The sequence below is a fragment of the Lithobates pipiens genome, unplaced genomic scaffold, assembly GCF_037356315.1.
Source record: "Lithobates pipiens isolate NorthernLeopardFrog02 unplaced genomic scaffold, aLitPip1_a1.2 Scaffold_27, whole genome shotgun sequence".
In the NCBI taxonomy this organism is placed as follows: domain Eukaryota; kingdom Metazoa; phylum Chordata; class Amphibia; order Anura; family Ranidae; genus Lithobates; species Lithobates pipiens.
In genome coordinates this window covers 136288035-136303674 of record NW_027507788.1, presented here as the reverse complement: position 1 = coordinate 136303674, position 15640 = coordinate 136288035, and the positions used below count along the sequence as shown (strand labels likewise).

The 15640-nt window shown below is 40.7% G+C and overlaps 1 protein-coding gene across 1 annotated transcript in view; it reads right to left on the bottom strand.

Annotated features, from left to right (window-relative positions):
* LOC143934159 (tubby protein homolog) overlaps positions 1–15640 on the bottom strand; it is a 151687-nt gene that overhangs the window by 33319 nt on the left and 102728 nt on the right. Inside the window, exons 8-9 of the mRNA XM_077457524.1 lie at positions 14808–14935; positions 7869–8045 (exon numbers count right to left, since the gene is read on the bottom strand). Of these exons, the coding sequence (XP_077313650.1) occupies positions 7869–8045; positions 14808–14935 (305 nt within the window). The remainder of the gene's footprint in view (positions 1–7868; positions 8046–14807; positions 14936–15640) is intronic.

Here is a 15640-nt window from a genome sequence, read left to right as displayed (position 1 = left end):
CGATCACGTGTACAGCACGTACGACGGGACTAGAAAACGACGTCCTATACACTGCAATGCAACCTTCGGCGTGTAAATTCTTTCTGAGCATGCGCGAGACTTAGTTTGACGAACAAGCCTACACACGAGGGGACTGTCCGCTGAAACAAAGTTTCAGCGGACAGTTTTTCGGAAATTCCGAAAAACTTTGTTCAGCAGACTGTCCGCTGAAACTGTCCGCTGAAGCCCACACACGAGCGGACTGTCCGCCGAAACACTGTTCAGTGGACAAAGTTGAGCGAACCTTAGCGATTGCAGAGATTAGAGATTAGAGATTGCCTGACTCTGTGATCGCTGCAGTTATGTGTTTAGTAAGTGACAGTGATCGATCGATACTGCACTTGGGTGGGCTGGGCGGAGGGGCAAAACGTAGGTGCCAGCAGGTATCTGGGCTGATCCCGCTAACAATGCGTTTTTTTGGAACCCTAAACTGCTGGGGATGCTAGTATAGATCTGATCAGATCAGATATTGATCTGTTCAGATTCTATACCACTATGGGAGGTTTATGCTTTGCGTGTGGGTGTTAGCGTTACTGGCACTAACCTAGCGCTGCCTGGGGAGACGCAGACCCTGACACTAAAACCTAATTGATATCACCCGCCGGGTGATCAGGGGGTAAAACCTTTATTGGGTAATAAATGGTGGGTGCCCTGATGCTATAAAAAGCAGGGGGGGTTTGTGTGCCTACATGTCAGTGTAGTGTTGGTGCACACTTACTTTCTGTCTTCTCCTCGTAGTCCGGTCAAAAAGACCGCCCCGAGGAGAATGACATCACTTCCTCCTTCCTGCATATACAATACACAGTGGGAGGAAGCTTCTCATTGGCCAGGAGCGATCGAGAGGGGATGGCCAGAAACCAACGGCCATCCCCTCATCACGGATCGCTCCTGCAGCGAACCGGGCCGCCGTATCCAACGGGAGGGGGTCCGATCGGACCCCCCACCCGCTGGAAGGCAGGCACGTACATATATGTGCCTGCCGGTGCCATTGTAATGACGTACATTGGCAATACGGCGGTCCTTAAGTGGTTAATGGGCATTATCGTACATTTACATGTTGTTAATAGTGATTTTTTTTTCTTTTCTCTCTTATGTCAATTTCTATACATTTTTTCAATAAAAATTTCAATAAAAATATATATATAAAAAAAAAAGAAATTCCCTATGAGTGTATCCTAACACATACATTTTTGCCCCTGAACTGCTGGGCCCAGTGTAGTGCCATTGTATCTTTTACTTACAGTTACACCCCAGATACAATAGCTTTTTTTTTAATGCTAAACAGTTTATCTTTATAAACGAAACGTAAACTGATATCGTTTCTTAATTTCCTGACCTGTTAACTGTTAGCCCTTTCACAAGACAGTGTGAAGTCTTATGATATTTTGACAAAGGGAAAAGCATCTGCAGCTCTGCTCTCATCTGTTTCTCATCTGCCTCATGCATTAGTATAAAGCTCCGCTAACCTTTCTGTTTTGGTGCTTTTTCAACAAGTGTCCAATAACCTAAATGGGCCAAACAGTAAAAAAAAAAAAAAAAAATGCTCAGACGCAGCACTCTACAGCACAGCGTAGGTGCATTGCATTAGTACATTGGAGTGCTATTGAAAATGAAAAGCAGCATCTTGGGAGCGGTGAAGTAGGAGTGTATACACGGCTCCTAAACCGCTCCTGCCCATTGAACTGAATGGGCACTGCTGCCGAACCGTTAACCCTTTTTCGGCTGCTAGCGGCTCTTTAGCGACGACGGCGCTAATGCTCCAGTGTGAAAGGGGCTTAAAGATCCTATTGACATGAAGTTTTCAGCACATGTTGGTAACAACCCATGCAATCCAAAAATACATTGCGTTGCCTAAATTGTTATACAAGTGCTTGTTCATCCATTCAAATGCGAGTGTTCCCAAATTTTATTAAATTTCAATTATTCTATGTTCACACTATGTGGAGTATTTGTCTCTTTTTTGGTCACATTGCCTGACTACATGAGAAAGACTCTGCTCATCTCGTTGGTTACATCTACAAAGTATCCATCTAAACCATCAATTGGATGGAGAGATCATCCCCCATTTTGGTGAGAAGTACAAGCGTGGATGTTCCAATATTGGTGTTCATATCATCAGCTTTGTTGACTCATTGAGCATATGCCCATTTGAGCCCACTTACTCCTGTAAGCCTCCTCACAATCCGATGGTGGTCATATCACATATTCACTTAACATTGATGTCACGAGAAACACATTTTTTCTTTCTTTGATCCGGTTCATCTCTTTTTTTATCATATAGTTACATAGTTACATAGTAAGTGAGGTTGAAAAAAGACACAAGTCCATCAAATCTAATCTATGTGTGTGATTATATGTCAGTATTAAATTGTATAACCCTGTATGTTGCGTTCGTTCAGGTGCATATCTAATAGTTTCTTGAAACTATCGATGCCCTTCCCGCTGAGACCACCGCCTGTGGAAGGGAATTCCACATCCTTGCCACACTTACAGTAAAGAACCCTCTACGTAGTTTAAGGTTAAACCTCTTTTCTTCTAATTTTAATGAGTGGCCATGAATCTTGTTAAACTCCCTTCTGCAAATAAGTTTTATCCCTATTGTGGGGACACCAGTATGGTATTTGTATATTGAAATCATATCCCCTCTCAAGCATCTCTTCTCCAAAGAGAATAAGTTCAGTGCTCGCAACCTTTCCTCATTACTAATATCCTTCAGATCCTTGTCGCTCTTCTTTGTACTCGCTCCATTTCCAGGACATCCTTCCTGAAGACTGGTGCCCAAAACTGGACAGCATACTCTAGGTGCGGCCGGACCAGAGTCTTGTAGAGCGGGAGAATTATCGTTTTATCTCTGGAATGAATCCCCTTTTTAATGCATGCCAATATTCTGCTTTCTTTGTTAGCAGCAACTTGGCATTGCATGCCATTGCTGAGCCTATCATCTACTAGGACCCGCAGGTCCTTTTCCATCCTAGATTCCCCCAGAGGTTCTCCCCCCAGTGTACAGATTGCATTCATATTTTTGCCACCTAAATGTATTATTTTACATTTTTCTACATTGAACCTCATTTGCCATGTAGTTACCCACCCCATTCACTTGTTCAGATCTTTTTGCAAGGTTTCCACATCCTGCGGAGAAGTTATTGCCCTGCTTAGCTTAGTATCTTCCACAAATACAGATATTGAACTGTTTAACCCATCCTCCAGGTCGTTTATGAACAAATTAAACAGGATTGGTCCCAGCACAGAACCCCGGGGGACCCCAGTACCCACTCTTGACCATTCCAAGTACTCCCCATTTATCACCACACTCTGAACTCACCCCTTGTAGCCAGGTTTCAATCCATGTACTCACCCTATGGTCCATGCCAACTGACCCTATTTTGTACAGTAAATGTTTATGGTTAACTGTGTCAAATGCTTTTGCAAAATCCAGATACACCACATCTACGGGCCTTCCTTTATCTAGATGGCAACTCACCTCCTCATAGAAGGTTAATAGATTGGTTTGACAAGAACGATTCTTCATGAATCCATGCTGATTACTGCTAATGATACCGTTCTCATTAATAAAATCTTGTATATAGCCTCTTATCTTCCCCTCCAAGAGTTTACATACTATTGATGTTAGGCTAACTGGTCTTTAATTCCCAGTGATGTATTGTGGGCCCTTTTTAAATATTGGTGCTACATTGGCTTTTCTCCAATCCGCTGGTACCATTCCAGTCAGTAGACTGTCAGTAAAAATGAGGAACAATGGTCTGGTAATTACTTGACTGAGTTCCCTAAGTACCCTCGGGTGCAAGCCATCTGGTCCCTGTGATTTATTAATGTTAAGTTTCCCAAGTCTAATTTTAATTCTGTCCTCTGTTAACCGTGGAGGTGCTTCCTGTGATGTGTCATGAGAATAAACACTGCAGTTTTGGTTACTGAAGCCCCCCGATTCCCTTGTGATGGCTGAGGAGAAGAATAAATTCAATACCTTCGCCATCTCCCCATCCTTTGTAACCAGATGTCCTTCCTCATTCTTTATGGGGCCCATATGGTCTGCCCTCCCTTTTTTACCATTTACACACCTAAAGAATTTATTGGGATTTTTTTGTTTCTCCTTCGCTATGTGTCTTTCATGTTCTATCTTAGCCATCCTTATTGCACCCTTACATTTCTTGTTGCATTCTTTATAAAGTCTGAATGCTGATGATGATCCCTCAACCTTGTATTTTTTGAAGGCCTTCTCCTTTGCTTTTATAAGGATTTTTACATTGGAGTTAAGCCATCCAGGACTTTTGTTGTTGTTTTGTTGTTTTGTATTACCCAATGGGATGCATTGGCTAATGCCCTTATTTAATATGTTCTTAAAGCAAACCCATCTCTCCTCCGTGTTCTTTGTTCCTAAGATTTTATCCCAATTTATGCCTTCATCATTCAACTCTTCACATATTTATTACATGGACTTTTCAGAGTTCAACAAAATTTTGGCATTTGTTCACGTTGATTTATTATAAAAAAAAATTATATACACATGATTTTGTAGCAGTACACAATCTACGAGCGCTGCACATATTTTTTGTTTTCTCCTTCCTCTGGATCAGCTGTTGATATGGGATTGTATATATGGATTTGTATAATTTTTTTCTTTTATTGGTTGAACTAGATGGACTTGTGTCTTTTTTCAACCCGACTAACTATGTAACTATGTAAGACAAAAACTATTGTATTATTCCACAATATTACCATGTATGGCTGTGTTAAATTAATGTTTCTAAATGTTGATAAGTTATTTCTCTTTACAGTGTGTCTTTTTGCCCTAAGAATTTCCATATATGTGCATACTTCTAGTACAATATGAACTCAAGACCAGATTTTCATCAATGGATCCGGTAGGCACACAAACATTGGTGCCCAAATCAACACCCTCTGCTAGGCGCGCCACCTCTACAAAGATCTGTTTCTCTGTATTTTTTGACTAAGATATCATTTTTGTAATAAAGTGTTTTTCAGATAAATATAAAATATTGCATGTAAATATTTCACACTTACCTCTAGTAGTCAGTAACTTTAGACAAGAGCAACAGTTTACTATGAGCTGCAGATACATTATGGGGTTGATTTACTAAAGGCAAATAGTCTGTGCACTGCAAGGAAGATAAAAAAAAACTGCACGTGATTGGATGATAGAAATCAGCAGAGCTTTCCCTCATTCCAGAGCTTCCCCCCAGATCTAGCACAACTGCACTTGCAGTGCACAGTATATTTGCCTTTAGTAAATCAACCTGTTGTGATATGCAATGAATGACTAAGAGGAGAGACATTCCCTTTCCTTTTTTTCTGACCTGCATAAGGACCTGTGTCAATGGCCATTGGTTTGATTCAAGCCTGTTTTACATTCCAAAACAAGTCGAGGGAGAATGCAAACCCCGCTTAAAGCAGGCTAAATGAAGATCATAAGGAGGTCAAATGCACCTGTCATTAATTTCAAAATGATTTCATAAGACCCCTTTCACACCACACCGCTGATAGCGTGGGCGGTAAAACGCCGCTATTTTTAGCGGCGTTTTAGCGCCGGATTTGCGGCGCATTTCGGCCGCTAGCGGGGCGCTTTTACCCCCCGCTAGCGGCCGCAAAAGGGTTAAAACCGCCGGCAATACGCCGCAATAGCGGCGTTTTGCCGGCGGGATTACAGCGCTGCCCCATTGATTTCAATAGGGAGCAGCGGTGGAGGAGCGGTAAACACACCGCTCCTTCACCGCTCCAAAGAAGCTGCTGGCAGGACTTTTTTCCAACGTCCTGCCAGCGCACCGCTGTAGTGTGAAAGCCCTCTGGGCTTTCACACTAGAAACAATGGTGCAGCTTCTTTAGGGCGTTTTGCAGGCGCTATTTCTAACGCTATAGCGCCTGCAAAACGCCCTGGTGTGAAAGGGGTCTAAGGCCGCGTACACACGGGCGGACTGTATGGCCTACTTAGTCCGTCATACAATCCGACGGACAGTCCGTCATACTTTCGACTGAACGGACTTGACCACACACGGATGCACAAACAGTCCGTCGAAAGCTTGCGCAATGACGTGTACAGCCTGTATGACGGGACTAGAAATAGGAAGTCCAATACACAGCAATGCACCCTTCCGCCGTGTAAATCCTTTCTGAGCATGCGCCATTCTTAGTCCGTCGAACTAGCCTACTCACGAGCGGATTGTCCGCTGAAACCAAAGTATGACGGACAGAATTTCGAAAAATCCGAAATACTTAGTACGCCAGACTGCACGCTGAAAAAGTCCGCTGAAGCCCACACACGAGCGGACTGTCCGCTGAAATGTGTTTCGACGGACTAAGTAGGCCATACAGTCCGCCTGTGTGTACGTGGCCTTAGTGTCTCAAATTGATATCATACTGATGCCATCCATACAAGCCCAAAGCAACATGGACTATGAATCAGTTTGCACAGCATTGCGAAAAGTTTTAAAGCAGTGATGTGCTTTCTTATTAAAAAGTACAGTATGCTGTAAACTGAAAAAAAAGTTCTCAATAAAAAAAAGTATCTGATTTAATAAAAAAAAAAGTACAGTATGCTCTGCAGACTGAGCGTCATGGATGCCCCCTGTATTAAATACATATTTGTAAAATAAAGATGTTTTAAAGTTAATTGAACAAATTATGTAAATAAAAATGATTTATAAACTAGTAAACGTAATAAATACAATAGAAGTAAAGCCTTTATACTTATTTATTTAAAGCGGGAGTCCGCCGGGACTCCGCGTTTTTTTTTTTAAAAGCCAGCAGCTACAAATACTGCAGCTGCTGACTTTTAAAATAGTGACACTTACCTGTCCAGCGCGCCCGCGATGTCAGCACCCGAAGCCGATCTCTAGATCGTCACTCGGGTGCTGCCGCCGCGATCTTGGGTATGGGAATCAGGAAATGGAGCCTTTCGGCTTCATTTCCCGGTTCCCTACTGCGCATGCGCGAGCCGCGCTGTGCAATAAGGACGGTCCCCGCTGCCTCTGGGATCTGTGTGTTTCCCAGCAGGCAGCGGGGCACTTGCGGAAGGGGGCGGGCACTTGCGGAAAGGGGCGTAATCTACGCCCCTTTCCGCAGAGAGCTATCCCGGAAGTGGGTGCAGTTACCTGGATTATCCAGGTAACTGCACCCCCCTCCCCCCTGAAAGGTGCCAATTGTGGCGCCGGAGGGGGGGGAGGATTCCGATGAGCGGAAGGTCCATTTTAGGGTGGACCTCCGCTTTAAAGTGGATGTAAACCCTCACATTAACCCAGTGAAGTGAACAGTCTTAGATTATACACAGGGATGAAACAAATCTCCCTACATAAGTTTTACATGTAAATCTGCTATCTTCAGCTTGCTATATTCTTAAGAAAGTGAACATTGTGTTAGAGATTTTTTTCTTTTCTGTTGAGAACTGGGAGTGTAGTCTTGGCATACACTGTGTGACAGCTGATTGGAGGAAAGGCACACACCCCCTCCTATCCACATAGGTAGAGGAAGGAAGGAATGTGCTGTGAATAGACCAGCTCTCTGCTAATCTATTTATAGCACCCACCCCAACACAAATTTCAGGCTGGTTTTATCTTGGTTTTTCGGAGAACTTGTCAGAAGTTATAATGCTGATAATAGAAGAACAGAGCAGCAGGAAGACATGGGACTTAGTGCTTTGGAGAGAGAGAAGAAATCACTGCAGATAATATGTGCCTAGATCAAATTTTATGAATCAGGTTTACATCCACTTTAAAGCAAAGCCCATCATAAAAATGTCATTCACCGAAATTTGGAAGACAAGTGCAGTTTCAGCAGGAACATAACATTTCTTTAGTTACCCGTTTGCCATCGTCCCTCTCTAGATGCAAGTAATATGTAGGGTAGATGCCTTTATCAACTCCTTTCTTGTCTCTGGTGATACGGCACTGGAGAGTCATGTTGTGTGGAGCTGGACGGAATGCAAAGCCCTCAAGGTCATCTGTTTCTAGAGGTGGGACTATTTCAGAATCTTCTTCCTGTTTAATTATACAGTGATATTGTAAAGAAGTACTGTCATCAAATTAATTAAAAAAAAAAGATAATATTGCTTAGAGAATATTATAGTTGCTTTCCTTTGTATGTTACTCCATTGTTATTGACAAACTGATATCTTCTAAAGCTAAGTAAATGAAGCAAAAAGCAATATTACTTCCTATCGGGTCTCATTTATAATAACAAATATGGTCACAGATGGAAAATTTGTCTACAAATGGAAAAGTAATCCATTATTTTTATGCAACCTGCAGAGGTGAAACTGTGCTTTGCTCATGCACCACAAACAGCATTTTAACTTATTTTAAATTTTGGAATTAGATTAAAGTTTTGGTTTTGGGTGTATGAACAGGGTATGTGTTAAGATATTAACTTTTAACTATTATGTTAAAGCTAAACTCTAGGCAAACCACTAAATACACAAATACATATGTATCTGCCTTACCTGATGAAAGAGTTACAATTCTGTTCAGCTGGTCTTGTGATCCATACAGTCCTGTCAGACATTATAGCAAGGGCAGTGACCACGCTTTTCTAAATACAGCTTGGGCACAATCCTGTTACCAGCCTGCTATAAAAGAATGATCACCACATTGACGAGGTTATCAACCCCCTTTTCTCTGCTCTGTTTTCCTGTCAGCCAGCTCCCAGTGTTAGATTGGCAGCACTGTACAATGTGGTAGTCCTGAATGGTTCTCAAAGCTGTTTCCCGTCCTCGCTCTCCCAGTAAATGAGATGCTATGCTGGGGATTACAGGTATGTAAGATAAAAATGGAGCCTTTCACGTATTTAACATTTATTTGAAGCATCAAGATGGACAGGCATTCACAGGACTTCTTTACTTACACACAGGAATACAGCAACCATAGATGCTAAAGAAATACATAGCTCTACCAGAAATATACACATGTGAACATATTTACAATGCTTCCCCCTACTGGATTGGGAGCAGTATAACACACTAATACATAACACTCCTTCCCCCTAGACCTCAAAGTCTTTGAAATAACTGGGAGGGTGAATATTTCTCTTTGGACGCCTAAGGACCACTGTTTAAGACTGTTCCTTGGATCCCTTCGTTGGGTGCAATTCTTCTTCCCGCTGTGTCAGAGGGACTGAAATAAACTGTCTCTGCAACAACATTTCCTGGAGTCCCAGTACCACTAGAACCAGAAGCGGGTACAATTTCACCACTTCTTTCTTGAATCTGATCAACGTGCCTTTGTAATATTCTACCATCAGTAATTTGTACTTTGTATGACAAAGGTCCTGTAGCCACAAGCACCTTTGCCGGTATCCAACAAGGCCCAGCAGCGTAGTTTCTGGCATAGACAGCACTGTCAGGCTCAAACACTCTCACAGAAACATTAGCATCCATTTAAAAATGCAGTTCTTGCTTTTCTTGTAACTCTGATGTCAGATCAGGGTGTAAACGATCCAAACGTGTTTTTAGACAACGGTTCATTGGGAGCTCTGCTGGGCTACAACCAGTGCTTGAGCGTGGTGTCACATGTTGTTGCAGAAGGAAATTTGAAAGTCTCTGATTTTAATCTCCTTGAACAATTCTCTTCAATGAGTCTTAGGTGGTCTGAACCATACGTTCAGCTTGACCATTTGATCACAGGTGGAATGGTACAATTGTAACATGTCGAATAAGATTGCTTGCCATAAAGGTTTTGAATTCTGAGGAGGTAAATTCCATTCCATTATCAGACACGATTTTATCTGGAAACCCATGTGTAGTAAACAGCCTCCTTAAAACTCTTATGACAGTGGCTGAGGTGGGGGATGTAACTGATACAACTTCCAGCCATTTTGTGAAGGAATTGACAACTAAAACACCTGTCCTTGAAAAGGTCCCACAAAATCTATATGCAACCGTGACCAAGGTGACCTAGTCACTTCCCAGGGATGTACTGAGGCTTTAGGTGCAGCATGACGGGTGGATTGACATGGTTTACAATTCTGTACCTACTTCTCAATAACTTCATCCATTTTAGGCCACCAAACATAACTTCTGGCTAACGCTTTCATGCAGACTATTCCAGGATGTTCTTTGTGGAGAGCATGCAGTACTTGAGCTTGTCCTGCCTTTTGGAATTACCACTCTGTTTCCCCTTAATAGGCAACCTTTATAGGCAAACAGTTCATGTTAGCGCACTAAAAATGGTTTGAAATTTCTCTTCAACTTTTGATTTGGGCCATCCCTTCCACACCCACTTGAGCACATGGGCCAACAAGGGATCTTTAGCAGTCATACCAGCAATATCTCTAGCATGTAACGGAGGGTTTGGAATGCATTCCAACATGAGAACCTCAGTTACAGGAGGAACAAAGAGATCAGGAGAAAACAAAGGCAATTGGCTCAAACCATCAGCATGTGTGATATTCTTGCAAGGATGATATTCAAAATCGCAGTCATAGGCAGGCATAGGAGTGACCATCTAAGAATTCGTGGGGAAATATTTTGAGGAGTGGGAGTACTTTTGGTGAACAACCCCAGCAAAGGCTTATGGTCTGTTACAATGGTAAACCTCCTCCCATACAAATAGTCAGGAAACTTTTTTACCCCTGGCACAATAGCTAAAGCTATAGCATGTCAATTTGAGCATAATTCTTCTCTATCATAGACAAGGTCCTTGAATATAATGCAATAGGAGCCTCAACAACCATTTCCAAAGCATGACTCAATACAGCTCCAATGCCATATGGAGAAGCATCGCAGGTAAGAGTGAGTGTTTTTTTTTTTTATTATAGTTTACAAGTACACTGTCAGAATATAAAAGCTTTTTTACAGCAATGAAAGCTGTAGAATGAACGTCAGTCCACTTCCATGGAGCATCTTTATCTAGTAAACAATGCAGGGGTTTAGCAACAGTGGCTTTGTCAGGCAGAAAAGAATGGTAAAAATTAAATAACCCTAGGAATGCTTGCAGCTCTTGTTTGTTTGATGGTACTGGAGCTTTATGGAAAGCTTCAACCTTAGAATCAGTTGGATGGATTCTATGTTCATCAATTCTGTATCCAAGGAAATCCACGCTATTTACCCCAAGTTTAAGTTTGAGACCATCATCAAGAAAACCTTTCAAAACAAGTTGTAGTTGTGAAGCCAAAGACTGAATGCAATCCGCTCCAATAAGAACATCATCAAAATAAAATAATTACACCTGGAAGTCCAGATAAGAGGTCCTATATCGAGTTCTGGAATATGCCAGGAGCAGTAGAAACTGCAAAGTTTTGCTTGGAAAGCTCCTTTATGTGTGTTAATATTGTTTGTGCATCCGCAGCGTCGTCATCCACAGGTAATTGTTGGTAAGCTTGTGCCATATCCAGGTTGGCAAATACCTTTTCCTTTTGCTAATGTAGTCAGAAATTCATGTAGAGCTGTAATTTGATAGGGATGTTCCTGCAGTGCTTTGTTGATTGTACATTTATAGTAAGCACAAATTCTAACGTCACCATTTGGCTTCAATACTGGAACTATTGGGGTACACCACTTAGGGTGTGTTACAGGTTCAAGTATACCTTGCTCCACAAAACGTGTAATCTCAGCATCATTTTTCGGTATGAGAGCTAATGCAACTTTGTGCGGTTTCGCACGAATTGGGGTTAAATTCCAAGGGGTTCAAACCACTCCCTACCCAACAAACTTGCGCTTTTTCCCTTAAGCCCCATACACACTATCAGTTTTTCTGCCGAGTTTTTCCTTCAGATTTACCAAAACCATGTAATATGAGGTCAAACCTTAGGAGTTTCAATTTGTATGCAATCAGGTAGGCCCTTGCACTACATGGTTTTGGTAAATCTGAAGGAAAAACTCAGCAGAAAAACGGATAGTGTGTATGGGGCTTTAGTAATTATTGAAGGAGCATTGTGAGGCCATAATGAGGTAAACGTTTCTTCTGAAATCTAGGAATATGGACATCCTGAATCTACTTCCATTTTGCATGTAACATCTTGTAACACAATCTCGGTGTAACTCTTCAGTCCTGATGAAAAGTTTTCCAATTTATACACATAGTAATTTGTATAAACACCTGTAGGAGTTTCATCATTCGGAACAACAATTGGCGTAATAATGGAGTGTGCTGCTGTTGGTATTGTATTCACATTTGTAGACTAATCTTTCGTCTGACAGACTGTCTGTATGTGCCCTCTACGTTTGCACGTGTGACAAACTGCATTTCTAAAACGACATGTATTACGCCTGTGTTTACCACTGCAGCTCTAATACTTCCCTGTAAATGGAACTGTGACATCAGTGTGTGGTGGAAAGTCCTTTGATTGAACATTTACCTTTGCCACTTGATTGATATCCGGTGAATTAACTTTGCTGGAGGATTGAATTTCTTTTGAATGAAGGTATGCAGCCTCGTATGCAAGCGCTTCCTCTTGTAATAAAAGTTAAAGAGGAGAGCCAGTTTTTTAAAAAAATTTTTAAAAGTCAGCAGCTGCAAACACTGTAGCTGCTGACTTTTAATAAGCAGACTTACCTGTCTAGGGCGCCCGCGATGTCGGCCGCCCGAGGGTGACCCGTCCCTCGGCTCTCGGGTCCCGATGCCGCCATTTTAACTAAGAGAAACAGGCAGTGGAGCCTTGCGGCTTCACTGCCCGTTTCCTACTGCGCATGCACGAGTCACGCAGCGCTTTGTGAATGGGGCGCGCTGTGTTATGGGACACACAGTTCCCAGAACACACAGTGCCCCATTACCCAGAAGACGCCGCACGGAGGAGAGAAGACCGAAGATCACAGCGGAGGAGGAAGAGGCAGATTAGGACGATGTGCCTAGCAACAGGCATTTCTGGTAAGTTAAAAAAAAAAAAAACATTTTTTTTCCAGATTTTTTTCTAAATTTTAATGTATTTTTGTTTTTTAGGGTGGCCCTCCACTTTAAGTTCTGTTTGGCTAGAAGTCTTCTCTGCAGTGCTTCATCTTGTACTCCGCACACTAATGCGATGTACACACGAGTGGAATGTCTGACAGAAAAAGTCAAACGGAAGCTTTTCATCGTATATTCTGATCATGTGTATGCCTCATCTGACCTTTTGTTGCCCAAAAATTCAGACAAATTCAAAAAAGTAAAAACACACAAAACACACACAATACTGTAATCTTACAGATTACAGTACTGTATAAAAACATTACACACCCCCTTTGTCCCTAGTGGTCTGTGCAGTGCCCTGCATGCACTTTTATATTATAAATACTGTTTTTTCTGCCTGGAATTTGGAGATTGTCCATAGCAACCAAAAAGTGTCCCTTTATGTCAAAAGTGATTTTAAACCAACTAGAAAACAGCGATAATAAATTATAATCACTTGCAGAATTGAGCGATAGCGATTGGTGGGGAAATTCGTCATCAAACACTAAATCTAATGACAGCGACAATCCTGCAAATTAGCAAATTTCAGTGTTTTTGGATTTTATTACATTATTGAATAATTTTTATTATTATTTATTATATTATAAACTTTATCATACCCGGGATGTCTGCTAGACTCTGGTTTGAATAGATTTAAGAGAGTTATTCCTAAGAATTACAGGACTACAATATAAAATGCCAAATTTCCATGCAAAATAATTGTACCGCTTTCAGCACCTCAAACCAGAACTAATCATACCGCCAGGGAGGTTAATGAGAGTTACACAAGCATTCCCTGAAATCGTGGCAAAATCCCATCCGTGAAATCACACGAGTTTGAAGTCACAGTAATGTGAAAGGGGCCTTAATTACACACAGGAATACAGCAACCATAGATGCTAAGGAAATACACAGCTCTACCAGAAATATACACAGTGAGCATATTTACAAATTATGCTTCACACTACTGGATGGAGAATAGTATATGTTTTTAAGGAAGACATAACTGGAATAAGTTGTGATCTTTTATTATCTGCCTAGAATTCAGTTTTAAGGGTTAGGTTTAGGGTAAAAGTTGGCAGTCAATTACTGATAGATTCAATGATCCACAATGTGGGTAGGCTGCCTCTGCAACATTCCCCAGTTTTTTTTTAAGCCTGTGTTTAAACAAATTGCCTTTTTTAATGGCTTCTTTAACCACCGGAAGAGTTTACCCCCTTTTTTACCAGGCCATTTTTTGCTATTTAGCACTGCACTACTTTAACTGGTAATTGTGTGTTCATTTATTTTATTTCACACAAATAGATCTTTCTTTTGGTGGTATTTGAGCACCATTGTTTTTCATTTTTTGAGATATAAATGAAAAAATACATTTTGAAAAAAATATATATTTTTTTTCTTTCTGCTATAAAATATATCCAATAAAAAAAATTCAAATTTCTTCATAAATTTTCACCAAATGTATGCTGCTACTTGTCTTTGACTTTCCAATATGTGTATATTGATTGGTTTGCATAAACGTTTTAGCGCCTACAAACTATGCTATATATATATATATATATATATATATATATATATATATATATATATATATACTGGATATTTTTTTAACATTTTTATATACTACTATTACTTATAATGGAAGTGGTTAAAGATACATAATCATACATAGGGGACCTGGAACTCCCCAAACCCCCTAGGTGGACAGGAACACAGCTGACGCAACAGCTCCGCCAATAACTAAAATATTACTCTTGAAGGGATGGGGTGAGAGCATGGCATGAACTTTAATGATAAATTTGATAACACTGTTGAATTGGCGAAATAATTCTTATTTTAGAAAATCATGTAAGAAATTGTGTATTTTTTCTTTCATTCTTTCACCTTACTAGAGGCAGACATTGGCCGTGTATATACAACACTGCTGAGGATATCCAAATCTTCATCAAAATCATCGTCCAGACCCTCTGCATCTGCTGCTTCATAAGAGGAGTTTCTTTCTCTGGATCTCACTACATAACAAAAAAAAAAAAAAGGGGGGAACAGTACTTTCATTATATAGTCCTTTCTTGCTGCTGCAAAATACCAACATAATAAGAAGGAATACAACACAGAAACATAGAAAAGTGACAGCAGAAAAAAAACTGAGTAGTCCATCGAGTCTGCCTATTTTTTGTTTTTTTGTTGTTGTTTTTCTTTTTCGTTAACTTTTTTGTCTGCGTATAGATCTATGTTTGAAGCCATTTACTGTTGACTGTCTCATTACCTCTGTTGGAAGTTTATTCCAAGCATCCCCATCCGGTAAACTAAATGCATTGGAAGTATTTTAGCTAAATGTATTGCAGTCTTACCTTTGTTCATTCTGAAGAAACCAGTCTATACCAGTCTATGCCAGTCTATGCCTTATCATGTCATTTATCATGCTTAAGGCTAAGTTGGGGTCATTTGAATCAACTGATAAGGCTTTTTGTTGTAATAGGAAAATGAGCAACCTCAACATTCTTTCTTCTTATTATTATTACTATAGGATATTACTATAGGATTTATATAGCATTGACAGCTTGTGCAGCGCCTTACAATATAAAGGGAGGCTGTACAGTTACATTGCTATATAAAAGTTAGGAGTGCCCTGCTTGTGACAGCTTACATTTAAATAAATACATATATTTTAAGAGTGAAGAGTGACTTTGAAAGACAATCACATGAAGAGGAATTAC